The following is a 27,839-nucleotide window of genomic DNA, read 5'->3' as shown; positions in this document are numbered from 1 at the left end:
AAACTCCTATCAAAACTCTATTACAGTGTCCAGCAGTCACCCAGATACATACCCACCAGAGGTACACATCCTAGAAAATCTATCAGCCTCTTTCTTTCTTGATGAAGGTCATGGTTAAGCTGTTAGTATCCGTTCTCTCTCCCAGCTGCCTTGCTTTCTTCGTGATCTTTTTTTTTTTTTTTTTTTTTCTTTTTTTTTTTTTTTTGTCTGACTGCAAGTACTGACATTGAGTAATTTGATAATACACCCACAAAAAAGTATTTGTCTCTCTTCCAGGTCTTTCAGAAGGTGTGCTCTAATTTAAGTCTCCTCATAGCTTCTTGATTCGTACTTCAGGATGTGCTAATTAACATTCTTCGAGAGCAGAGTTCCAAAACGATGCTCGGTTTGACTTCTTTCCCAGCCTCTTTTTCTTCTCTGAGTTCTGGCTCTCACATGAATCCGTACATGTCAGAAGGCTGTACGAACCATGCCAGCTTCAGCTGCCGTTTGTATAACTGCATCGTTAGGAAGAAGAGATGTAATGGTATACAACTACAGACTGCTGAATTTGTGAACATGAATGAGAATCCGCCTACAAAATATGTGAGGAATACCAAAAGTTTAACTAATACATTGAAAAGAAGTCGAAGGAAGCCAAGGAAAAAAAAATCTAGAGCGAAGCTGTAATGACATTTTCCATTTTGGTGTCTGTTTTTTTCCTGTTCCTATATTCAGCGTACCGCTTTCCTATGACTCATGCTGTGAAACATTTAAAGGCTAGAGAAGATGCTCCTTGCATAAGGATCACGGAGTATGTTACAAATATACCCCAAGAAAATGGACATTTTGGTTCATACAAGCCACGTGAATCACCTTTGTAGGTGCAAGACCCAGGGAAAGCATGTGGGCTGGTAACTGCAGTGAGGGTGGCCAGCAGCCAGACCAGGGGCAGGGTGGCACTGGAGGAGAGCTGTCTAGGTGCACAAAGCCCTGGGGAACCTGAAGTGGGCATTGACTCTGCTTTGAGCAGGAGGTTGGACCAGAGACCTCCCAAAGTCGTGGGGATTGAGTGATTGTGTGACTTAAAATGGCTGGTTCCAAAAATATGAACGTACTGAGACAGCAGCCAGCCTGGCTGTAATCAGCAGCAGAAGCAGTCTTCATGCTCAAGATGTTACACAAGCGGGAGAAGTTCACTGGTGCTCTCCAGATTTGGAGAGGGCTTTGCTGAGATCCATATGGATGATCCGAGGGATATTTCTGAAGAAGGCAGCGCTGACTCACAGGCACCGAGCTGGTGAATTAAAAAAATAAATAATAAAAAAAAACAAGCTTGGAAAGCTGGGTGCCGGGGAGGGGGTGGTGGGAATAAACCCTGCAACTTCTGAGGAGCATTGCAATGGCTTGCGAGATGTGAGGACAGCATGGCAACGTGGCTGGGAGCTATTTGTGATTAATGCACAATTAATGTTGATGGCCACGGGAGACACAGCCCGTGGTCAAAAGGTGGCTGTCCGGGATGGGATGGGAAGGGAAGGGAAGGGAAGGGAAGGGAAGGGAAGGGAAGGGAAGGGAAGGGAAGGGAAGGGAAGGGAAGGGAAGGGAAGGGGCCGGGTCCCGAGGCGGCGCTGCTGTCACGCAGGCCCGCTCCGCCTCCCGGCACGGCGGAGGAAGGCGGAAGGGGCCGTGGCGCTGGGCAGGCGGGGGAGCGGCGGCTCGGTGCGTGCGGCCGGGGCCGGGCAGGGCTCGGGGGGGCCGGGCAGGGCCGGGCCGGGCTAAGCCGAGCCCCGGGGGGCGGCAGCGGCTCGCTGGGAGCCGCTTGCCCCGGGCGGCGGCGGGGCGAGCGCGGGGAGCGCGGCCGGGCCTGCGGCCTAAAGGGGGGAAAAACACATAAAAAATAAAAATAAAAGGGTCCCGTGCAGCCGCTGCAGTGACCACGGGGCCGGGCTGGGAACCCCCGAAATTGGGGGTGCCGGGGGCTTGCCGCTGCAGGCCGCTGAGAAGGGAGGGGTAGGCAGAAAGGGAAGGGTGAAGGCACCGAGAAGTGCTTGAGGTGGTGGTGAGGAGAATAAATCAGCCCTGGGGAGGACAGCTGGGACGGGAGGAACCTGGACGCCCCGCAGATAAGGGTTTATGGCCCTAAGGAGCAAAGAGTGGGGCGTCCAGGCTGGAAACGGGACGGGGGCTGAGGGAATTGGTTTAGGAAGGTAATGGAAGGGGTGACAAGGAAACTTAACAAGTGCTGGGTGTTGGGAGACTCTGCGTCAGTCAAAGAAAGCAAAAGTATTAGATCAAAGGAGTTCTAGCGGTTGTGTAAGTTATTAAACCATTGTTATTACAACTTGATTAAAGTCAGAGCTTCTTGAGCGGCTGTGCCTTTAGACTGAAGGCTGTGCTAAGACAGCACCAGCTTTGTTATTACTATAAAAATACTGGACAAATTTGGACAAAAAAAAGCCCAATAGTGCAACACTGACTGTTTTGGTACATACCTGGGGTTAATACCGGCGTGGTTAGATCTTTAGTTTTGCAAATTAAAAACAAAAACCAGACCTTGAAAGCCCATTTCAGACTTACTTTTGAATCAAATTCAAGCTTATCTATTGCAGACTTAGCCTTCTGTGGTGTTTTTACCCAAAGACATTGATGCAAATTTTATTAGGAAGTAAGAAGGTAATGGCAGAGAGCTGATCTCATACATAAGCTGCCTCATCTGTCACTTTGGGCAGCGTGATGATCCAGGCTCTAGTAGGCTACTAAAATATTTAGTATTTGAGTAGACATCAGTGAAGAAACTGTGCTTGTTTGATCCATCTGCATGCTTTTGGTTTGCTTAGAAAGGATTCATTATGTTTGAGCCTCAGTACAGGGTTGTGAATGTTGGTTTCAAATAGATGATAACATGTATTTACAGTGGGCTTGATTTAATTGTGATTATTTTTTAAAGAGTTCCAGAGGTTTTAAAAATGATCTACAGAGTGAGACTTATTATTTTGTTGCAGACCCCTTCCTTCTGTCTCTGCATCACAGATAGCTCTCTGCCATCTACAGTAACTGCCAGCAGGGAGAACTTGGTACTCCACCATTGCCAATTGTCTTAGCAGAGTTGACTGAGTATTTCCATTTGCCTTTTTGGTTTTTTTTTGGTTCAGATTTGAGAGATTCTCGTTAAGATTTGAGATGAAACCTTTCTTTGCTTCTCCATGCACAAAGAACTTTGTCTAGATGTTATAAGTGCTGTTGCCAAATGACTCCAAATTTATTTTGGAGTACTGGCAAGCCTTTGCATTTCGCTGTCGTGTTCTGTGTGCTCCGTGAACACCCAGATGTTTTGGGTACGGCCTTACAAGAAGCTCTGCGTCTTGTGTGAGCCAGTAACTAAAGGAAAGCAGGAAATCAGCAGGTGCTCAGTGCAGAGAAATGTGTTTGAAGCCGTGGGAGCGCTGCTGTCCCTGCCCACGGCAGCGGCTGGCGCCCAGCCCCCTGCGCTGCGTGCCACCACCCAGCCAGCCCCTCTCTCTTCTCCCAGGAGGTGCAGCAAAGGCTTTTCCAGTTCCTTGCTTCTACATCTCAGCGAGCTGTTCCTGCTAACCGTGTTTCAGTCCTTGCCACTAGGACAGGTGGATGCAGAGCTGTCTGCCCGGCACTGAGGGAAGACAGCTTCTGGAGGACCTACCCCTGCCCGGGTCCGTGTCACGCCCATAAGGTTCTTTAGATCTGGGAAGGTACATCTTTATCTCAGGTCCTTTTTGCTAGATCTAATGGCAAAATTAGTGCTTTGGTTAAACCAGGAAGGTGGAGGTATTCAACTGCAGCTCCTGCTGTTTTTGCGGAGGCTGGCAGGTCTGTTTTTTTCTTAGAGCTTTTATTTAATCAAACTTTTTTTTTTTTTCTTTCTTTTGAATCTGTGAATAATTAAGTGTTTGACAGTTTATCCTCGAGGAAGGTTGGTTAAGCTGGGCTGTCTCTCTAAAATTGATGTGACATACCGAATGTGAAATTTTAAAAGTGAGGGAACCGTAGAATCACAGAATGGTTTGGGTTGGCAGGGCCCTTAAAGCCCACCCAGCTCCAACCCCCTGCCATGGCAGGGACACCTCCCACCAGACCAGGTTGCCCAAAGCCCCATCCAGCCTGGCCTTGAGCACCTCCAGGGATGGGGCACCCACAGCTGCTCTGGGCAGCCTGTGCCAGGGCCTCACCACCCTCACAGTAAAGAATTCCTTCCAAATATCCAATCTAAACTGACCCTCTTAGTTTGAAGCCGTCCCCTCCTTGCCCTGTCTCTGTACTCTCTGACAAAGAGTCTCTCCCGAGCTTTCCTGTAGACAACTGAAAGAAATGTCATTTAATTTCTTCCAGAGGAAATCAGTAGTTCTAACAAGTAGCTGAAAACGCTTGTGTTATTCGTGGCTGTTACCTAGCTCAGAACAGCTCTTTGTAGGTACTTAGCCCAGTTTCTTTACAGCTGTACTCAAGTGCAAGGCCCCGAGTTTTTGTCCTGAAACAGTTGATCTGAAAGATCCGTTTATCAGCTGTCCTCTCTTGTGCGTTCTTTGCCATTGCAAAGTGAATAATGGACTCAGTTACTTGTCCTGCTGGGCCCGTGCGTGTGGTTTTGACTCTTTTCTATAGTTTCTGTTACTGTATTAAAGACATATTTACAACAGAACAATGTTTACATGGATTTCACTATTGCAGATGATTTTTCAAACAAAGTTTGGGTAGTAAGGATCTCAGATGCAGAGGAGTGTTGTGTCAAAGGCATTGGCTTTGATTTCTGGTACTGCTCAGCTTGGTTTTGTTTCTCTGTTTCTCCTCTTAATCCTCTGCTTGGCTCTTTTTAATTATTTCTGTGTGTGTTTGGAGTTGTCTGGTTTTTATTTCTTTTTTAATTCAAAAGTTTCCATTGTGCATTTTAGTAAAATACATTTCAGTATATTTTACCTTTTGTTTTTAAGGTCAAAACCAAAGCTGTCTAATTGAGAGCAAAGATGCAGAGCACTTCAAATTACCTCTGGCTGTTGTCTGACATTCTAGGACAAGGAGCTACTGCAAATGTTTTCCGGGGGCGACATAAGGTTTGTGAGGATTTACTAATCCAAGTAAAATATAAAACTGAAAACTTTTTCACATGTGAATAATGTCATGGAATTGATGATCAACTGTTCAAGATTTAGCAAATGCATTTTTGTAACTACTTATAAGGAGTTTTATTTTTTTTTTTTTTAATCTATTCTTCCACAGAATTAGAGTTCTATACTGTTACCTGTGAGGGTTTATTTGTGATATTATTTGTCCTTGTAAAACACTAATGTTTAAAGTTGATTCTTGGTTCTTTCACTCTTCAGTTCTATGAGAAAAACACTCCTTGCTTAAAGAGTTTAAATAGAAATGTCTTGTCAATTACTGCATGATATATGTCTTTGTGAAACGCTATTTTCATAGTTGTCCCCTGTTCTTCTAAAACCTGTTTGTTGTGATTTTTATGGTCTTGTACTCTAAGTGAAATATTCTTAACATATTATCATATCTGATGAAGTTGCTGGAATCTTTGCCTTTAAGTCAATGCTTCACACATACGTTGAACACCATCATTTTGGATGACATGCTTTGGATAATTGCTATAAAACAGCACAGATCTGTGTATGCTGTAACCCAAGGAGCTAAAATGACCTTATCTGCCTAGTCATTCCATTCCAATGAGTCCCGTGGTTTGTCTCACAGAATGAAGAACAGCCTAGCTGTGGAAGTAATGTTCCCTTACATTAACAACACAGTGTCAAATCAATATGAAGTCATATGTAAGCTACAAGTTTTCTACATTCCACATCTGTGTGAAGCAACATTGAGCAATAATTCAGCCAATATTAAACTAAACCAATACATACATAATATATATTTTTAGGAGAATCTTAATTTTCACTGTGACACAAAATACTATTTTGAAGTTTTTCTAATCTGTGTATGCTCATACGGACAACAAAAGATCTCAGAATGCTTGGATAATGGGTATTTGCACGTTTACAATCTTAGGCTTCTGTTTGATTAACAATTTGTATTTTTTTTTTTCTAACAGAAAACTGGGGATTTATATGCTGTCAAAGTATTTAACAGTATAAGTTTCCTTCGTCCTGTGGATGTTCAGATGCGAGAGTTCGAAGTATTGAAGAAACTGAATCATAAAAACATAGTCAAATTGTTTGCTATTGAAGAAGAGGTAATGAATTGTTGTAGTTATAGTCTGAGATTGCTTTACTTCAGTTATAAAGGATAAAATTACATTTTTAAGAATGGTAACTTATGTGGACCCAGCCACCCCTTTTTTGCTTCCTTTTTGTTATTGTTGTTGAAAGAATTTGCTTGGTTTCGGTGTTTAGGCACAGGTTATGATTCTTCAAAGCCATCTCAAAAAGCTATTGTCCTAAGCTTTATTTTGAAATAGGATTTTTAAGTTATCTTAAGTATGAATATGTAATACATACTGATAAGATACAGAAGCATCAAGCAAGGTGAATACCGTTAATTTACAGTTAGTTTACACTTGAAAATGGGAGGTGTTTCAGTAATTATGACCTTTTTTTGCTTTTGCTTTGTAACCAACTAAAATAATGACATAGTACCTGTAGAATTTTAGTAAACACGAATTACAGTGCTGAAGCTTGAGACTGATCAATTGAAATGACCCAGATGCTGAGACAGCTAATGAAGAAAGAAGTGCTCTTTCTGCTCTCCTGTGCTGTAGTTTCTTGTTTGCCCACCTATTGATACTGCCGTCTACCTTGCAAGGGCCTAGAACTTGAGGCTTTCTTCATCTCCAAGTTAAAATAAGTGAAATAATACAAAAATTGATCTGTGCTTGTTTTGAAGATCACCAGAATGGTATTTGTGGTCTAGCTACTGATTGTTTTTATTTATATGTTTATTTATTTATTTATTTTAAGCAAGCTCCTGTGCTATATGTAATTTCTGACATTGTTTTCACAGTAATCGCAGACTTATCTTTTGGAATTGTTTTCCAGACAACAAGTAGGCACAAAGTACTAGTGATGGAATTCTGTCCATGTGGGAGTTTATATACAGTTTTAGAGGAGCCATCCAACGCCTTCGGTTTGCCAGAGTCTGAGTTCTTAATTGTTTTGAGAGATGTAGGTATGTAGACTTCGCTCTTTTTGTTGACTGAAACAAACTCATACTTGTTCTGTTTATCTTGAAATAGCAGGAGACAAGGAGTTTGAATCTGTCAATTCAACAAGTCAAGATAGCTATGTGGAGTTGTATCTTTTATTCGTGTCTGTATTGGTGTAGATAGCTGAATTAAGATGTAAAGCTTTGAATATTTTTGTCTGAATCGTTGCCATAAATCTTGATTGTTTGTTTAAGATTATTTATCATGCATTTGACTGATTTATAATGATAATTAATCTCAGAAGAGTAAATTAGAAAAATTATGAGTTTTACCTGTATCAGCCTGTTGTTAGAAAAATATCCACCAGTACTTTATGGGAAAGATGTTTTTGAGAGCAAGAAATAGTGTAAGTTAGCTGTTTAAAAGAAGAAAAGGAAAAAAATGTGCAGAACGTTTCCTCGTCTTTTTGTTAATTGGATGTCTCTGCGCATTCCCATTTCCCAATGAGAAAGTGGACACAAATGGATTCTTAATAACGGGTCAGTGCTTGTGCAGTGAATGTCGAGTTGCATATGTAAACTCTGCCTTATTTTTTATTGAAGTGGCTGGGATGAATCATCTCCGGGAAAACGGAATAGTGCACCGTGACATCAAGCCAGGCAATATAATGCGTGTTATAGGTGAAGATGGTCAGTCTGTTTACAAGCTGACAGACTTCGGCGCTGCGAGAGAACTCGAAGATGATGAACAGTTTGTTTCTCTCTATGGCACAGAAGAGTACTTAGTAAGTCCGTATGATTTTACTTTCTGCTGAAAAAATATTTAAAGCCTGGCACCCTTTGTGATGAGAGTTGAATAGGTGAAGTTGAGACTGCTTGGAAATTAATAATGAAATCCTTGTGTTGTACTTGTTTACTTGTTTTTATAACTTTCCATCTTTTTCACCTTGGGTCACGCCAGTTCTGCTGATCTGAGCACAGTAGCCTTGAAATAATATTCAGGTCTAATTTCTGTGGTTTCCTAGAGTGAAAGGAACAACACCAGTATTCTAGTTATGAATGTCTTTATTCCTTCAGGTGTTTTTCAGTTTGTATTGAATAAGTGGGTGATGTTAAGTGTAGTTAAGACTCACTTGATATCATTGTTAGCCAGAGGGAGGCAGGCGAAGAAGCATCAGTACAAGCACCTTAGATGTTATTGTCTTCCTGCAATTGCTTAAAAATGTTCTCCCACAAGTAATACCATAACTGATGTTCTCCTCTGCTATGGACCCTTTTCCAATTTAGTTTGTTGTTTCACAGTCATCTGGAGGAGTACTAGCTTTATTCTTTTCTTTGGTGCTATTTTATTCTAGTGGCCTATTTTTCGCAAAACTTTATTAAAAGAAGCTATCATAGACCTAGGAGCACTTTTGTTGTAATTTGTAGGAATAACTTAAACAAATTTCATAATATAATCTAATTTCATTTCTTGATGGAAAAAAACTGCTCTGAAATGATAAATTGTGGTTTTGTTCTTTATATCGCCCATAAAACAGTTCTAAGTTCTTTTTATCTATTTTATCTTTTTTTTTTTTTTTTTTTTTTTTTCTACATCAGCATCCAGATATGTATGAGCGAGCAGTTTTGAGGAAAGAGCATCAGAAAAAGTACGGAGCCACAGTTGATCTGTGGAGTATAGGGGTGACTTTTTACCATGCTGCAACAGGGAGTTTGCCTTTCCGACCTTTTGAAGGACCTCGTAGAAACAAGGAAGTGATGTAGGTAATTTAGAAGGAGAATTTTATCTGTTCATAAATTTAAAGTCGGTCCATTAAATATTTTCTTTTTTTCCCAGAAATCCTATATACATATTGTAAACAGTAAGATAATGAAAATATTTAAGGCATAACATTCTTTAAAATTCTACTTTAACAAGGATTTTACTGTGTGGGACCTTCAGACCTGAAAGAAGTATCAGATTTTCCCCCAAATACTGATGCTTTTCCACACATCTTTCCTTCACCATTGCCTGTTGCAGTGCAGTATATGTAATTTGGATACTCAGATGATGTTGTGGTATTCTAAACTGTGTTCTTCAGCACTGCAAATTTTTCTTATCCTTTAAATGATTGTGTCTGCAGACAGTCTTGAAGTGCATGCACTACCCCTGAGACTGACATTTATTTTTTTAGTAGCAGAGACATGGCTTTGCTTATTTCACACAATCAGGTACTGTAGCTAGCAACATCAGGTAACTCCTAAACGTGAAACAGAAGTTCTGTCTGTGATGTGCTGGTTGGAATTGATCCCTTTTTCATCTTAGTCTAGTTCTATTTTGTTGTTCTTCTGTGTATTGCATTTAAAAACTAAAGCAAGATGGTACCTGGGGACACTGATGTGCCAGTAACTCCTTTGTACTAGTATTCCTTCTCAAGGCTGAATCCAGTTTCCTTAGCTTAAGGAACTGCCCATGCTTTGATTCTCCCACAGGCATTCTTGTCTACTTGATGCTTGTCTGCCTGAGAGAGAAGCAAGGAACAGGAGTATGTTTTGTATGTACCTCGTCCTCTGAGAAGAGAAATCACAGCTGAACTTTTACATTTCAAAGACAATTGCTCCTGATTCATTTCCTGAGGAGTTTGAGAAGTACTAGCCTGCTAGGTACAAAGTTGGACAGTGCTAAATTGTATCTGAATTGCTGGATGTTTCCAAGTTGTAATTTCACAAAACCCACCTCCTGTTCCTTCATCCCCAAGTGACTTTGTGGTAGCTAAATGTTATCTCTTGCCATGGAAAGTACTAGAAGTTAGTCAAGTAAATCCCCAAGTTAAAGTTCCTTGGCAACCTGATTTTGATTAATTAGTACTCGTGAACAAACTTCAGCTTCTCACAGTAATGCTAGAGATCTCTCCTTAAATTTTCTCTAACGTAAGCAAAATTGCTTCTCCAACATAGTCCAGAGTATTTCTACTTCATTATTTATTATTTTAGTACCACTCTGTGTCAGCTTATAAGGGAAGCTCCCTAATTATTCCACCACCTCTAAACAACAGGATGGCCTAATGTTCTCTCTGGCTTCAGAATTTATATTACTGATTCTATTTTGAGGATTAGTTTACTAGACCTGTCTGTTAGAGGTTGCAGTTAAGTCTGTATTATTTTTATAATGTGTCACAGGTATAAAATAATCACCGGGAAGCCTTCTGGTGCTATTTCTGGAATACAGAAAGCAGAAAATGGACCAATTGAGTGGAGCTGGGAGATGCCTGTTTCTTGTAGCCTTTCAAAGTAAGTTTTAGCTTCTCACAAAATGTTTCAATGTTGCTTGATGGTACTTTTGCAATTATTTCTCAGGATTGGACCTCTGGAATAGAGGTCTGATTGTTGAGTTGCTTTCTTTGAACTCTTCAGTAGATCCATACAATGTACTAATAGGTTCTGATGTGTTTTTTCTTCCCGTCTGTCCAAATAGTTTTAGTATTGCTAACTAAAGTGTTGCTAGTTTATAGCTAACTAGTATAGCTAGTATTACAAATGAGCATCTATGAATCTGAAGTGTTATGAGTGGAACAAAAAATGTTACTATTTTTTTCCACCCTCAGAAAGGAGCATGAAGATTTAATGAATCTTGAATTGATGCACCACTCCTTCCCTTTCTTGCAAGAATGTGACTTAAAGATTAGGCAGTAGGAAATGATAAGGAAAGACAGTTCAGAAACTTACATTTTCCCCAGGAAACAATCTGCATTGGCAGATGCAACATATTCTTTTAGCATCTGCTATTTTTTATCATTTATTTTTGGTTTTGCTTCATATTTTGTGATACTCAGTAGGAAGAGCCATGCAAGACTGGTTTAGACAGAAAGAATAATTACTGCTGATATATTGAAAGGGGAGAAATGTTCAGTGCAGTGTAATTACCCCTCAACATTTTAAGGATGTTTTGCTTTTTAACAAATTTCCCTAGCAAACATAATGTGAAAGATCTCACCACAGTACGATCTTAAAAACACCTCCCATAGCCTATTTATTTCAGAGACTCATAGAATATTCTGAGTTGGAAGGGACTCACAAGGATCATTGAGTCCAACTCCTGGCTCCACACAGGACCACACAAAAATCAAACCCTATGTCTGAGAGTGTTGTCCAAACGCTTCTTGAACTATATCTTGGTTCTGTGGCCACTTCCCTGGGGAGCCTGTTCTCCTTTCAGTGAAGAACCTTTTTCCAACATCCAGCCTGAACGTTTCTGAGTCTTCTTCATAATGCACAACTACAGGTGTTCCTGAGTACCTTGCTGAACACTTACAAAGCTATTTTTCTCTTTCTTGGTGAAATGAGAATGAAATTATTCTGTGAACAGGCTTTAGAAATCAATTTTGTGAAAGCCAAATATGTTGACCCATGAGGATTGTATAATGGAAGTCTGCTTTTTATCAGCTTATTAGTTTGTAAAAATAAATTTATTCATAGCATCCAAAACATACAATTTATGTTTTTCATGGTATTGCGTAGTTGCTTCCTTCTGCTTATTCCGTATAATTCATGTATTTTAAATAATCTAGGAAGCAGATTTTTTTACTAGATGTCTGTTTAGAGGAATATTTTCAAATAGCATTTAAACAGCATTTATTGTTGCAAGTTTAGACTGAGGTGAGTTATGAGTTCAGCATCCACTGACCTCCAGTGGGATCATCACTGAAGCTTTCTCCAAACTGTTTCCAGTTTTACCCACTGAGGTCAGATTGGACACACATATATTTTTAAAACTTCCAAGAAGTTGTCTGTGATAACACAGGAGTAGGATCCACAACATTCCTCGCAAGTCAGGTTTTCAAAGTAGAAATACAAGACACTTCGGCTGGCTTTTTCCTAGAATAGTGATAGCTGTAAGGCAATTGTTGCATGTTTTCCTTTGCAGCAGTTGAGCTGCATGCGTCAAATACTGCTTTAGTCCCATCTCAATCAAGATGTGTTCTTGTGAGCTTGACAATTCCAATAATGTCTTTGCTAACTGAGCTGATCCTTACTAAAAGCAACACACAAACATCTCTGACAGCAGACTGTAAATGGCTGAAATCTCCTCCAAAGTGAGGAAGTGCATTAGGTGTTTAGTGAGAGCTGGATAAAAGACTATTGTCCAGCAGTGGTAGAACATGACTGTAGCTCTCGGATGCAGACTTCTTAAATGGTCATTTATTTTCAGTGTCTGTGAAGTTTGTGAGATATCAAGGAAAAATATTTAATAGTCAAGGCTCAAAAGGAAAGAGATCAAGTGTGTGTTATAATTAATGAAAAACAATGGACATTATCACTGAACATTCTGTTATTTTGCAAAGGAAAAGAATAGTGCTGGAATATTCATCAAGGCATAATGCACAGACTTGTATTCTTGAGATAAGTAAAACTGTGAAAAGATCCAAGTAGACCCAAGTTGGTTTATGTCTTCCTGGTGTTCTCTAGGGGTCTGCAAGTACTGCTCACACCTGTCCTCGCAAATATTCTGGAAGCAGACCAGGAAAAATGCTGGGGATTTGACCAGTTCTTTGCAGAGACAAGTGACATCCTGCACCGAATAATAATCCACATCTTTTCGCTCCAGCAGATGACCTTGCACAAAGTTTATATTCACAGCTACAATACGTAAGTGTTGCTCGCTTTATTTTCATTTGTTTTCATTTCTTTGCTCTTGCTCTGGCAAACAGTATCGTGACCTGAGACCACCAGTGTTACATACATGGTAGCCTTTCCTTGCCAGTTTATCTGGAAGTGTAAACTTGTAATTTCTCTCTGAATTCACAGGGCACTGAAGTATGTTGATGAATATATCTAATAAAAATAAAATTGTTGAAGGTCAAATCAGCAGGTTTGGGCTTAATCAGTGGCAGAACATAGACTTAATCCTTAACGTGTTTGTTACAGTGCTTTTGTGTTTGTAATGGTTACCAGATCAGCCCAGGTGCGTTTATGCTATGTTTTTAGTACCTGCTACTTACAAAATAGTTTTTCAGAGAATGCGTTCAACTCCCACCGTACTTACCTTGTCATGAAGAGTATAAAACATGCGTGTCATCTGTGTCTGACATAAAACTCTCACAGGGCTTCTGACGTTGTAATTGATACAATTCAGGATCCTGAATTATATGGTGTTCACTTCATAGTCATCAAGCACTGATGTTAAAAGCTGTAAAATCTGATTTATAGTTTGATAGAAAAACAAATGCATTTTCTCTGCCTTACTATAGATAATGCAAAGCATATACTATCCTCTAATATGAGAAAAAATACAGTTATTTCATCAAATGTGCAAATACAGTTCTGGCCTTTACCAGTTTTTCTTTTTTGTTCTGTTGTTTGTATTGCTGGAGTACCAGTTTTGCAGAGAAATCCTGCTTGTAGCTCTAATTACTATTTATACTTTGCTTTTTCCTTTATTATTTATCTTTATGATTCTTTGAGTGCTGGCTGTCATATTCAGAGGTAGCAGTGTGGTAGTGCTGCACAGGAGGCAAACTGGTCCTTTCTGGTGGTTTGTGTTGTAAGAATTCCTAACTTCAGACAACGTCTCATATTCATTGATAGCTTGAAACAAAATACCAAAGTATCCTTGGTTGTTCTGCTCACTGCTGTTTTGGAGATGAATCTGGCCATCTGTTAGCTTCAAGGCTGGATTTAGGGTCTATGCTTTTTGACATGTAAAATATCAGGCTTTTCTCTTGGAGAGACCGTATACCTCTTTTTAAGAAATGGGAATGCCTGAGAAAAGTGAAGTATGCTTCCTTCCTCTCATCTGATGTTGCCTGTTTCTACTGACCTTCAGACTGCAGGGCAAAGCAAGTTTGTTTACACAGACACTCACAAAAAGTGCTTTGTTGGAAAATCAGAGGTAGAGAGGGAAGTTTGGTAATTCCCAAGGAACAGCATTTCTTTTTGTAACAGAGCAAGTTGGAGCCTTAGGTAGCGCTGCTTTTTGGTGTTCCAAGACAGATACTTTATGTATAAAAAGTGTTCTTAATTTAAAAGAAGGAAAAAGGGATTTTGTTATAAGTAATACAAAATCTGAGTTGTTGAACTGTTGTAGTGACTCTAACTAGTACTGTATATATCGTGTGCATTGTAGAGCTGCTATATTTCATGAGCTGGTCTACAAACAGACAAAAATACCATCTCAGAATCAAGAACTGATTTATGAAGGTCGGCGTTTAATACTGGAGCCTGGCAGATTGGCACAGCACTTCCCCAGAACTACAGAGGAGAATCCTATCTTTGTGGTGAGCAGGGAGCCTGTGAACATCGTTGGGTTAATCTACGAAGAAGGTATGCAACAGTCATTTCTCCTTTCTCATAGCTGTCCTTGGTAAATGGTGTTGCTTGTTTGCTTAACATCTTATGTCTAGATGACTGAAAGTCTTTCAAAAGCTTCTCTGTGAATATCTGAATTTCTAAGTAAGCAGTCAGATTTAAAATATGCTGAGTACCAGCATATTTTTACTGTAACAGTAGCTACAGTGTACCTAGTGCTGTGAACCCAGGCATTTGTAGCTGTGGTGCTGCATCGGGGGTTCTGAAGCTTTTTTGAAGCACACACTTTTAAAACGTTGAGGGGAATATTATAGAATGTTATTCAAAGCTAGTTCTTTTGTTATTTCTCACCAAGTGGAAATTCAGGCTTTGCTCTGTTTGTTTTATTCCTCATGAATGCGGTTGGTTTTTCTGTTAGCAGAGGAGGTCTAAACGCCTTAGCTTTGCTTAGAAAATAAGGTAATGTCATAGCAGAAGAAAACAAAATTCAGTTTTTGCATTTATCACTGAGAGACTTACAGAGGGCCCTGTGCCAGAGCCCTTTTTTTTATGAGATGAGCTGGAGGACAAGCCTCCAGTTGAGAGATCAGCGTTGGCTTTTGTCAGTGGGTCTCACAGTGAGTGCCAGAGCCAGCTGGTGCTCACGCAGAGGTGCCGAAGAGTGTGGGTAGGTGTGCCGTCTGTAGATGGATCACCAGGGCCTTTTTATTGTCAGAGCTCTCCAAAGGACTCTGTAACTGTGAGAATAAAGGAGGTTCAGCTGATGGAGGCTACCCTAAAACAGCTACAAAAGCTGTTCAGTGAAGTCCTACCCATAAGGCTCTGGATGAATCTGAGCAGCAATGAGATGAGAGGGACGGGTCTCCCACAGGGACAAACACAGGGCTGAAGAACAGAAATAAATGGCTGGCTTTTGGCAGGAGAGAAATCATTAGTGGTGATGTGTATTAAATCTGCACTGTGCAGCATGTTCACAGGTAATCTGGAAAATGAAGTATATTTTGCTGAAAATACCACATGAAGGTGTTTAAGGTAAAGGCTGGTTATGAAGGTATGTGTGAGAACCACACAACATTAACAGGCTAGGCAGATCAGATGAAAATCCACGTAGATGCACATGAAAACAGTGTCCGGTGTGGGGAGGGGAAGCAGCCTGAACTTACGGAAGGACTCAGCTTTCCTGCTATTCTACCTTGCCATCCAGGAAAAAGATCATGGACTCTTAATAGATGATTCTGGGCAAACATCCACTTGGTGCTTAGTAGCAGTCAAAACAGCCAGTGGAATATTAGGAATGTTCAATGAGGCTAAAAAAAAAATGTTAGTCCCCCTGTGTCCACTTACTTTGCCTTTACTTTGACCTTTGAGTTTCCGGACAGTTCCAGGCCCTTTTCCCTCCTCTTTCCAAGATGGTACAGAAGCACTAAAACATCTTCTGAGAAGAGCAACAGGAATGGCTTAAGAATTGGTAGAATGGATGAATTTTTAGCTGAGAAAGAAGTGGGGGGGGAGCAGAAGAAGAGGGCTGTGCTATATCCATAGGCATGTAGAAGCTGCATAAGGATTACTTTGCTTTCTCTTCTAATAGAACAACCACAAAATACCAAATCCAGTTGTCACGTTTACTGCTTTGAACCTGTGTGAGAGGTACTTCCATCACACAAAACATACTTAGGCTGCAGTTTTTTTTCTATAAGATTTGAGTGCTAAAGCTTTTAATGGGTTCAGGAAGGCTTCCGTTAAATTAATGGAAGAAAAGCAGTGCAACAAGGGCTTCATTAAACACAAATTTCATCAGATCTCAGGAAGTCCTTGAAACACAAATTGTTTGGAGCTGGGAGAATCTGAGAGTAAGTTAGATTTTGTCCTGTTCTTTTTTTCTGTAAACTTTTGCTGTTGTTAGCTGTGGGAGACAACATACTGAGCTGGGTGATGTATCATAGAATGGCTTGGGTTGGAAGGGACCTTAAAGATCATCTAACTCCAACCCCCCTGCCATGGGCAGGGACACCTCCTAGACCAGGTTGCCCAAAGCCCCATCCAGCCTGGCCTTGAGCACCTCCAGCGATGGGGCACCCACAGCTGCTCTGGGCAGCCTGTGCCAGGGCCTCACCACCCTCACAGTAAAGAATTCCCTCCTAACATCTTATCTAAATCTCCCCTCTTTTAGTTTAAAACCTTTTCTTCTTGTCCTATCATTATGTGACTGAGCGTGAAGTTTTTCTCCATCTTTTTGAGAAACCCCCTTTAAGTATTGAAAAGCTGCAATGAGGCCTCCCTGGAGCCTTCTCCAGTAATGCTTTTTTGTTTAGAGGTGTTCCACATAACAAAACAAAATGGGGCACTTCTTACATTCCTAGCTTCTGACTCAGTTGTGGTTTTGAGTTTTAGTAATAAATATTTCTTCAATATGTACTAGTGTATCTCTCATTTTATTAAGACTTCTGAAGTCTCTTATGAAACATGGGAAAATACAGATTTTTGTTTTATGTTTCAGTTTTACTTCCTAAAGTACATCAACGTTATGACTTGGATGGGGATGCCAGTATGGCTAAAGTGAGTAATTGTGATTTTAATTTATATAGCTGTCTCAGATAATGATACTGAGATGAGAGCTACTTAATTCTCAGATGAATAATGTTAATAAAGCTATTTTAATATGCTGGTAGGAATTCTGACCAACAGAAGTGTATTTGCTAACAAGGGCTCCAAAACTGTACTTTATTAAAGCCTGAGTTTGTATACAAAACATGTTTGTATTTAAAAACAAAAAAAAAAACAGCCTTCTGAAGTCCAAGTGCTTTGCTACTGCAAAAAGGCACTCCTGAAGGCTCCAAAGCTAGAAGGTTCATAACATCTGCAAGAGTGGAATTTCTGTTGCCTTTCTTGCAAGTTTACAGGATCTCTGTGGGAGACAAGTAGTGGATGTTTCACTTTTTTCTTGTTGTTACTCTAAAATCACCAATGGTGGGTGCATTGACATGCTTTGACTTTGTGACAACCATTTATGCTGTTCCTATAAAACGTCTGCTGAGGAGCTTTGTGTTCAGGCAAGGTAGTCCTAAAAGCATATGTTTCTTTGGAAACCAAATGTCTTCCAGGTTAATAAACAGAAAGTAAGCAGTTGATATTATTTAAAATATTTAAATTATTGTTTGTGAAGCTTTGTTCAAAATTCCAAGTGATACAGCAAACTTGTAAGGGGAAATTAGGTGAAAGAAGAGTCCCTAGCCTTAGAATTGTCAAATGTATCATTTTTACTAGTTTCTTTCAATGTATATGTTTAATTCCTAAACTACTGAGGAAGCGTACTTGTGACTTCCCAGAGGTTAAAGTAAATGCTGAGAGTAAGTGGTATGATTTTTGCTTATAAAAGACTTAGTTTCATCCCTAACATACTTCAGCATAATTAGAAAAACTCACTACCGTGTTTAGCTGTACCTCTGTAATTAATGTTTGGTTATTTCCTGACTAGAATTTGGGCAAAGTTGTGCATTTTGTACTACCATCTTCATGTTGCTCTTTGTTTTATTAATCGGAGTAGCTTTGTTGTCATTAATTGATCTGAAACAGTTGTTAAAAGAATGACAGTTCAGTACTAATGTTTTTTGTGGTTTTTTTTCTTTTTTTTTTTTTACCCAGGCAGTAACAGGTATTGTATGTTATGCCTGTAGAGTTGCCAGTTCTTTGCTGCTTTACCAGGAGCTGATGCGAAAAGGCATTCGATGGCTAATGTAAGTGGTTGATTGAATTGCAGCGAATGTGATTTTTTAAAAATTATTTTTATTGAGATATACCTTGGCTATCAATGTATAATTTTGTGATCCTGGGAAGGAGGTTTCTTTTACTGCCTGAATATGAATAGACTTCCTGATTTTTCCATCTTTTCACCATTAAGGAAACAAAGATTCTTTTTTCTGTCAGTAAGTTTTAGGCATTTGCAGTTTCACTTTCTCCTGTGGATAGTCAAAGTATAACCTCTGGTAACATGCAGATACAATTGAGCAGCTTGCACAGGATAGTTTTATTTTTTTTAAATGAGGATTATAGTAACACATCTCTACAGGAAAACAATTTTTACTAGCAGTTACTACTGTAGATGTATTATTGTATTACTGATTGCTGGTAAGGTGGCAGTTGAATGTTAGACTAATGCTTCACTATTTTTTAGTGAAATAATTAAGGATGATTACAATGAATTGGTTCATAAAAAGACTGAGGTCGTCATCAGGCTGGATTTCTGCAGCAGAAACATTGAAAAAGCTGAGAAAATGTGAGTAGAAGCACTACACCTAATGCATTTATTTTCTTTGTTGTCTTTAATGGCAGTGGTATTTTACCCTATGTTTATTTACAGAATTTTTGCCTTTAAAAATTAAATGTGAATTAGTATGGCTTTACTGACAGCAGTGACTTCACTTAATCAGATTTAGTAATATGCTCACATATGGTGGTTAATGCACACATGTAGAGCCATTGGGCTTTTAAAGTAACTCCAGCAGCCATGTATGTATACCACCAGTTTGCAGGTAGCAATTGTAGATACGAAAGGACTTGTCAGATGTGATGTGCACATGACAAATATGTAAAAAGTGACCCATCTGGGCTTTAAGGTACTTGCTTTAGAACAAACAAACAAACAAAAAAGCAGCAACTAGCAAAACTGATGCCTGATGTAGCTGGGTAGCCTAACTGCAGATCATCAGGGCTGTACTCCAAACTTTCCTTCAAGCCAGTTCACACTAGGTAACAGGACCGTTTGGCCCAGATATCTTGCTGTGTTCTGCCAGGTCCTGCAGATGTATGCTACTTACACTGCTCAGAAGTCACTGTAGGTTCTGTTTTGTGACTAGTATGTTCTGTTGTATATCAGAGCAGCTGTTTGAACAAAAATTATAGTAGTTGTTATGTGAACAGAAATTTGCTATGTGTTTGCATGTAGTTTTTCACCCTCCTAGGAAGAGGCAGTATTTTTTCAGTTTACTAACTTCAGAGGACTTTCACAGAGTTCGCAAAGGACACGTCCTCTTGTTTGTCCTCCTGTTTCAAGGCTCTGCTGTAAAGCAGGACAATGCAGAGCTTTTATTTGACAAGGCAACCAGCATATTCGCCTTGAGTGAAGTATGTATTGTTTGAAAGTAGCTGGGCTGGTTTTTCATGGTATTTTTAAAAATAAAATGTGTCTCAGACTCAGCAGGAAAAATACCCTCCTGGATGATTTATTTGACACTTGAACTATAGTCTTACGGAAAGTGTCAGTATGAACAGAGAGTGCTACTAGCCCAGCCTTTAAGTTTTTGGTACCTCAGCCTTTCTAGTGAAATTCTACAGAAAAAACATCTTGTTGCAGTGGTTTGTTGTGTCATTGATTACTTGAAGAATCATTAGTTCGGTAACCTATTAAAAATGAATTGATGAGAGGAAACAATTTTCTACTATCTGTCAAATACAAGTCATGAGAGTAGAATTTAAAAAAAAAGTTAGAAATGGAACTTTCAGACTTATTTTTAACAGTTCAAATGTGGGGAAACATTCAAGGAAGATTTTTTTATTATTATTATTTTCATTACTAATGGCCACTTAGAGTTGTCTGTCTTTCATGGTTGCTTGGCAGATAATGTATTTCATATAGAAGAAATGGTAGTTATCGTTCATCTTTAGATTCAAGGAATATTTTGAGTGCATTCGTTACTCTTTTATTTTTTTTTTTATAAATGTGCTTTGCATTCAGATATGAGAATTTGATGCAGATCAACTTGGAATCATCAGAAGTGGATGAAATTTCAGAGATAAACACAAAACTGTTGCGTGTAAGTATTTTATAAAACCCATGTCATTCTCAAAATGGTGTTCCTAGAGAAAGAATGAAAAAACAAACCAACCAACCAAACAAAGAAACAGTAATACAGGGTTTTCTATGAATAACAACTCTAAATTTTCAAAGTCATTTCTGGACTGTCAAAGGCAGTTCAAATGCCTGTATCTAGATGTGGTTTTCTTTCTGCAAAGACAGCAAATCCTGTTATTGGTCCAGTGCAGTGAAAATAATTGGTCATCCCTGAAAATACAGTTCCATTTACCTAAATAATCAAGTGAAAAATTAAAACCACAAAATGTATTTTACTTGGAGAATCTTTTTCCCTTTCCTTAAAGAATTTTAAGCTCCTTGGTTGGCTTTCTAAAGTGATACGTAGACAAGCATGCTTCAGAGTGATCTGCTTTGAAATTTGTATCAAGTTTCCAGATAGATGGAAAATAACTTCTCAGACTGGTATCCTGGGAAGATGCATAAACTAGAAAGGAAAAGGTGATTACTGCATTTTTATTTTGGAGGTTGTATGACTTGCAGAGAAAGAAATGCATGAATTTAGTGAATCGTTAGTCATTATGTGAACTTGTAACAAACTAAAAGAATGAGAGTAGAAGTAAATTGGGAATATATGAAAGGTAAAATCTTGTTGTTGAGGACTCTGAAAGAAAAATAGTAACAAATAGAAACACCAGCTTCAGCGAAATTCTTTCTTGAATAATACTGTATTTTATCTGCTTTTAGCTAAGCTTCAGCAGATGATTGGGCATATTTCTTTAATGAAGGTCAGTTAAACACATGGGTCTGTAGTATTAATGTGCTCAGTCTGTTTTCAGCCTGAATTAATTTTTCACTTTACCCAGTAGTAAGATTGAATTTTCTTGCTCTTATGTAGCTCTCCAGCTCTCAGGGCACAATAGAAACTAGTCTTCAAGATATCAAAAACAAGCTTTCCCCTGGTGGTTTACTGGCTGATACCTGGGCAAATCAAGAAGGCATGCATCCAAGAGACAGAAAGTGGGTAATTGTATTAACTGTTTTAATATGTATTAGTTGTAGTTCATAAAAGCTCATTAATAGCTGCTTAAGTTTGTGTGTAAAATTCCTAATTTTATTCCTTTTGTCACTCTAGTCCAGAAAGGCTGCAGGCACTACTATGTTCCATCACAGATATTTATTATCAGTTCAAAAAAGACAAAGCAGAACGAAGTAAGTAACTTATTTGATTCACTTTTAACATAAACTCTAGTGTAAAGGACGGTTCTATTGTTCTGTTAGGATATTTGTGATAGCAATGAGCAGTTGGTCAGCATCAGTGAATATGTCTGTAGGCCTTTCCCAGTTAGCTACTGTCTTAAAGCCCGTGTGAATGAAACTATTAATCTCACAAATCTGAATTGCAATACTGGCAGAAAAAAAAATGCTACTTTTTCCTACCAACTTAGAAGAACATACAGAAAATGGGTAAACAAAGTGGGGTTTTACATAAATACAACTAACAGAACTCAACTGGTAATGTCTGTCATCTGCTCTTATCCTAGGGCTTCCGTACAATGAAGAACAAATTCACAAGTTTGACAAGTAAGTTTTGAAGTTACGTTTGGGAAATACGATGGTTGGTTTCATGTCCTACGGGCACTCTTGGCAATAACCTCTTCTGTTGATTATTGCTGTAACTTATAACCTCTTTAGGAGTTTTTTTAGGAGTATTTTTGTTTGTTGTTTTTTTTTTGTTTGTTTTAATGTCCTTTAAATGTCATAAATATATAGGGTGCCAGCATTTTATAATGAGGTGTTTTCTGTTGCTGGAGTTCCTTCACAGATATACCTTTTAAAGGTAGATGTGAAATACCTGCTCCTAATCCGGGCATAATTGTCTAGACACCCATGAGGCTCCTCTGACTTTACAGACGTAACTCCTGAGCAACTCTAAACAGCTGCTCTGCTCATCCTGCAGCACTTGTCTCAGAGTCCACTCAGGTACCTCTACACAGGTGCCTAATACTATCTGAGTCACCCTTAGGTACCTGAGATGTGGTCTGAGACTGGGAGGAGGGACGTGACTAATGGGAGACCTGCACCTTTCTGGATGAACAGCTGGAAGCGGCACAGGATGCCCTTGTGCATCTCACATGATGCTAGATGCTTGAGTTCAAGTAACTAAGTTACTTTCCTAGAGGCTGGTCAGTTGAGTGGTTCCCTAGTTGTTGCTTACTGATGTATGAACTTAGACACTGCTTCTGGAACTTTCTATGAATTCTTGATGTTGCTACCACTACTGTGGATCACTAACAATTACAGATGGAGCCAACATAAAGGTGGCACTGACGGGTATTCTCTTGATCACGATTTTACCATGATGATAGCTAAGTGGTGTAGCTGCCAACTGGGGAGGGGAGATTGCTTTAATGTAAAATTTTTGAACTCGATGGTCCTTATGGGTCCCTTCCAACTCAGGATATACTATGATTTTAAAGGCCAGCAGGGACGAGAAACCTAACTAGTTATGAGATAGATCTTGATACACTGAAAGTGGCTTGGACACATCATTGTCCTGCAACAGCCAGAACTTAACGTAGGAAATGATGTGAGCAGTAATTTCAAGTCCCATGTTCTAAAAAATATCCTCAGAAAACAGGTAAACGTTGAGACTGAATCCACAGCATATTTTTAAGCTGCACTCCCTTTAGCAGAGAAAATAAATTTTATTTTTTACCTACTACTACTCAAACGGTGTCCTTGCATTAATATATGAATAACTTTAAATAAATAGGCTGCATTTTAATGGTCTTGAATACTTTATATTTTCTACCACAAGTGTTTCCTCAAGATTGTACAGGTGTATTTGAGATCATAACTACGTCCTTTTTTATTCGATGCCTCCCAGAGAGAAAAGGCAGTGGTTTGCCTTAAGTATTACACTGCTCTTCTGCAGTGCAATAGCTTGAGTTCCACTGATCTGAGAAATGAAACTGAAGAACTTTGTGCCTTTAGCAACAGTGATTGGCCTTTGTAATAGTTACTACTGGAGAGATAAGGGAGCACCACTAAATTCATACTGTTTTGTGGCTGAATGACAGGTATGCATGCCTGATGACAAACCAACTACATTCCAATCAGCATTTGATTAACCAAAGGCTATCATGCAAAAGTTAATGATATACCAGAAACAGTTGTTAGGCTGCAGCCCTCAGTATCCTAGATTCCCTTAGTTTTGCTTCCTGGTGCAATGCTAGTATGGCAGCTCTACTGGGACTGCTGTCTGCAATGCTAACAAGAATTGGGCTTTGTTTTGTTTTCCCATCCTTATCTCTGTATCTACCTTTTTTTTTTTTTTTTTTTTCTCTTGTCATAAATTTAAGCTGACACAAAAATCCAATTTTTGTGTTGCATGGATATTATTCATCACAAAGGATTATTTATATATGCTGGAGGTTCCAAATATCTACCAAAGATAAATTAGAAATAATGAGGAGTTTTTCCCTTTCCATTTAGAATCCTTTTCCCTTAAATATACCTGCTTGGATAAATGCTGACTGGAAAAATACATTTGGCCAATTATTCATACACCAATAATTGCAACTTAATTCATTCAGTTATTTTTTTTTCTCCCTGCAAGGGAATATTTTTGAAACATAACCTGTCAGCTCATGCAGTGTGTTGAATTCTCATCCATTACAACTGCACACATAAAATTGGCGGAAGAGATTTTAAGTCCAAATGCCTTTTCTCTAAGTTTCAGGAAGTGGGTTGGAGGAAAGGGTTGTGAAAGGAGTATAACACCGTTTTGTTTGTTTCTGTGTTTCAGGCAGAAGCTGTACTTGCATGCTACAAAAGCCATAGCTCTGTTCAAAGAAGAATGTGTCAGCAAGTATGATGTATTTCTGGACAAGTCTGAGGACTGGACAAGGCAAGTTTATTGATTTCTTTAATATTCAGAAGAGTTTACTGCACCACATTTTTACAAGATTCTTAAAGGGTCTTGAAAGAAAACTTTTTCTTTTTTTTTCTTTTAGGAAAATGCTTCACGTAAGGAAGCAGTTATTGGCTCTCACCAACCAGTGCTTTGATATTGAAGAAGAGGTATCCAAATACCAAGATTATATAAATGAGGTAGAATTCTTCTAAATTATTTAAAGTGTTGGCAAAAATAAAAGACTATATTTTTTAATGTTAATACTACTGTTTATAGTGAGTCATGCTTAGGTTAATGCAGTCATATTAAAATATAGGGCTGTGTGGATGTAGTGGTCTGTAGTAGTTTCACTGATGATACAGGAGTTGCATAGAGGACAGCCTGGTTTATGAATCCTGACTTGTTTTTTATTTTTGATATCACTAGCAGTCCAAAAAAACATCTATGCAAACAGATGTGAGTTTGCTGGGAGGTGTTCTGTGTAACTGCTGTCACAGTAGTATCTAAATGCTTAGAGGATTATGTTAATACTCTTATGAAGTATCAGACGCTTCTCCCATATTCAAGATCAGGGGGTACATGCTCAAGGATACATGCTAATGTAATGCTGCTGGTGGCTTGCAAGAAAACGTTTTGTTAAAATTTGAACAGCAACTCTTGCAGGATACAAACTTACCAGAACTACCTCAAAATTGAGAGAATGAGAATAGCTGTAACTCTTTTGGGTGTAATCCAGTTAATGAGACATACAAGGATCATAGTCAATGCACTGTCCCCTAAGCAAAAAGTAATCTTGAAGTACATTTTCATTCAATACATGTATTATTCTTTATAAAGGAAGTAAATATGAAAGAAAAACACCCAAGAGATTAAAAAACCAAACAAACAAGGAACAGTGAAGAGCAGCGTTTTACTTGTTATTTGTTTGTATTTTAGTAGCATGATAGAAGTCAGTTATTCATTAGAATCCTGTTGCCTTAGGATATCTACAAACATAACAAATAGATAATTCCTCCTTTTGAGAGTTTGTTAGGAAAGTATAAGGCACTTAAGAAGATGGAAAAATCAGGGAACTACAGGTTATATTTATAAAGAAATTGCCATGATGATCTCATGCCTTATTGTTGTAATGATTTTATGAGGCATCATAGCAACAGAGAATTTAAAGAAGGATTTTAGGTTGGACATTGAGATACGTATCACACCTTGTATTTTAACTTGTACTTCCTTTTTGTCTATTGCAGTTACAAGATGCTCTGCCTCAGAAAATGTTTGCAGCTTCCAGTGGGATGAAACACACAATGAATACAGTTTACCCAAGTTCAAACACATTAGTGGAAATGACTCTTGGGTGAGAATTTATTAGTTGGGTATATGTAATATTCCATACCAGTTACACAGATGGATTGAAAACAATGTTTGCAGTTGACTTAGTGATTGTTGTTAAGACTGATAATTTTATATTTATTGCAGGGGAAAAAAAAAAAAAAACAAACAACCAAAAAAAAACAACTTAATATTGCTAAAGCAGTCTTACAGATTTGTGAGTAAAGGATAACACTAATAAATTTCCCTCGCTTTTAGTAAATAACCAACCTGATACCTGTCTCTCATTTGGTAGGCAGTAACAGGTAGCTGAAAGCTGTGTGGTGGTGAGTGGTTGTAGTAGATAACTGCCTCTGTAAAAATTGTAACCTTTCTTTTGCTTCTTATTACTACAGGATGAAGAAACTAAAGGAGGAAATGGAAGGGGTTGTTAAAGAACTGGCTGAGAACAACCACATTTTGGAAAGGCAAGTGATTATTTTCCCTTTTTGGGCTGATAGTAGGAGCAAACTTAATTTGGTACATTTTGTTGATTCAGAATGCAAACTAAGGGACAATTCTACAATCTCTTTAACTGTATATATTTTGAACTATCGATCTGAGGTGTAACATGAAAGTTTAATTTAAAACCCTGAAACATTACTGAAAAATTATTCTGACACAGCAGTCATGACATGTTTGTTCAGGTATTCAATACTGCTTAGGTATTGAACAAAATACCACGAATAGAAATATCTGTTGCACGGAGAGCTTAATTCTGAATTTCAACACAATATTTTTGCAGCAATCCAGTGGGCTCTTTTAACTCTTCACTTTTAGATATTTTTAACTGAAATTATGCCAATATCGTTGAATGATTTTACAGTTTTTGGATTGCTTAAATAAAATGGAGAGAAACAGTTTTCATTATTACATATGGAATACTTTTGCTTTTTTTCATAATGATGATAAAATATAACGTCCTGATGATGATGATAATAATATATAATAAAAACAACGATCTCCTAAAAGTTTCAAGGTAAATTGCTGATAGAGCTGAGCTGAGCTTCAAGACGAATTGGTTTGGTTTTGTTCCTCATGCCCAGTCTCATACAAGAAAGGATGCTATGCTCCAAGTACCTTGTCACCTACAGAAGTTAGATACAAACGTGTGTGTCAGTATGTAGCTAGGGAAAGGAAAGCTTCCATAAATAAATTATAATGAAAAAAGATTAATTGATTCTATGTTTAATTCCATCGCCTAAGAATACACTGTTTTCTCTTTTAGATTTGGTGCTTTGACTACAGATGGTGGCCTGCGGAATGTGGACTGTATCTAGCTTTCAAAGGACTTGAAGAGGACTTGTAAATTTTTCAAAGGGAAAAAGTACAATTGGGACATGTAAAAACGAATGATAATTCTGTACCCAGTTTTTTTTCCTCTGCAACTGTAGTATTAAAAAATGTAAATATGTATAATATGTAAATATAGAAGATATATATATCTTTTTTGTCAACATTAGGATAGAACTACTCCTGGCAGGGAATTTAACCCATGGAAGATCTATGACAGAGTCCTAAAGGCAAAAGTGTTGTTGATGAAGTTGATATGTATTTGTTTTTAATATTGCTCCTTTTTTCAGAGTGCAATTTACTCTTCATTGCAAGAGAATTTGTGAAAAATTATGATTGGTCTTTAAAGGGTGTTTTGGTTTTTCTTTAACCACTACTGTTATTTTGGAGTCTACTTGAATGACTCTAGTATCACAAAACAGGAGGACTGTTAAATCAGGTCTCTTTAAGTAGGTGTAAATGGTGACTAAAAGCACAGACAGGACAGAGTGGAAATGCCTTTCTCTTTCCTTCACATCCAGACTGTTAGTTCACTACTACGAGATAATAAATTCACAGCTTTTTTTTTTTTTTTTTTTTTTTTAAGTCCTTGTCCATATTTAGTGCCATGTTGTCTGCTCTGTATGTGGAAATTTTGCACTCCAGGTTGTCAGACTGAGTGTAGAAGGTCCTTTTGTAAAGTAATGTTTTCAGAATTTTCCTGAAATCTTGTTGCTCACCACAAGAGAAGTGGGTTCTTAAAGTAAGATAGCTTTTTGAGAATTCTGTTTGCAGACATAGTTTTAAAAGGTTACAAATTTTGTATTGTAAGAATTTCGGGGCTGTCAGTAGGCTAGATAGCATTGTGCCTCAGTGGTAACTGAATACTACAAAAATAACTTACCAGTTCAGATCTTGAGAAAGGACCTCAGCCACTGCTGACTTATGACTGAGATATTAAGTGAAAAATGTAGTAAGACTATGTGTATTTAGTTTCCGGAATCAGTAGTCACTACTTTCCAGTACTACATGATTGGGTTGCAGAGATGCAGAATGAAACTGCCTGCTCCAAAATATATAAAA

At 38.5% G+C, this 27,839-nt stretch overlaps 1 protein-coding gene across 2 annotated transcripts; it reads left to right on the top strand.

The window, feature by feature from the left end:
* The first annotated feature begins 1,637 nt into the window (after nt 1-1,637).
* On the top strand, nt 1,638-27,839 carry TBK1 (TANK binding kinase 1). 2 transcript variants are annotated; one of them, XM_084535790.1, is made up of 21 exons: nt 1,638-1,701; nt 4,944-5,063; nt 6,062-6,202; nt 7,005-7,134; nt 7,714-7,895; nt 8,710-8,870; nt 10,270-10,380; nt 12,556-12,735; nt 14,213-14,409; nt 16,892-16,950; nt 18,037-18,128; nt 18,566-18,667; nt 20,126-20,204; nt 21,099-21,220; nt 21,336-21,412; nt 21,745-21,784; nt 24,012-24,113; nt 24,220-24,316; nt 25,364-25,470; nt 25,841-25,912; nt 26,713-27,839. In XM_084535790.1, the coding sequence occupies exons 2-21, from the start codon at nt 4,977-4,979 to the stop codon at nt 26,762-26,764; spliced, it is 2,190 nt and encodes a 729-aa protein (XP_084391916.1). In that variant the 5' UTR covers nt 1,638-1,701; nt 4,944-4,976; the 3' UTR covers nt 26,765-27,839. The 2 variants fall into 2 exon arrangements, with proteins under 2 accessions (XP_084391916.1, XP_084391917.1); XM_084535791.1 differs by lacking the exon at nt 1,638-1,701 and adding an exon at nt 3,689-3,707.

This window comes from Aythya ferina, assembly GCF_964211825.1.
Source record: "Aythya ferina genome assembly, chromosome: 1".
NCBI classification, from domain to species: Eukaryota; Metazoa; Chordata; class Aves; order Anseriformes; family Anatidae; genus Aythya; species Aythya ferina.
Note: the sequence above shows the minus strand (reverse complement) of the source record. Positions and strands in the feature narration are given on the sequence as shown.

Coding starts and splice junctions, on each gene's coding strand:
- TBK1 (XM_084535790.1), top strand. CDS start 4,977: ATGCAGAGCACTTCAAATTACCTCTGGCTGTTGTCTGACATTCTAGGA. Junction 21,221..21,335: donor ATGCATCCAAGAGACAGAAA/GTGGGTAATTGT, acceptor TTGTCACTCTAG/TCCAGAAAGGCTGCAGGCAC. Junction 21,413..21,744: donor AAAAGACAAAGCAGAACGAA/GTAAGTAACTTA, acceptor CTCTTATCCTAG/GGCTTCCGTACAATGAAGAA.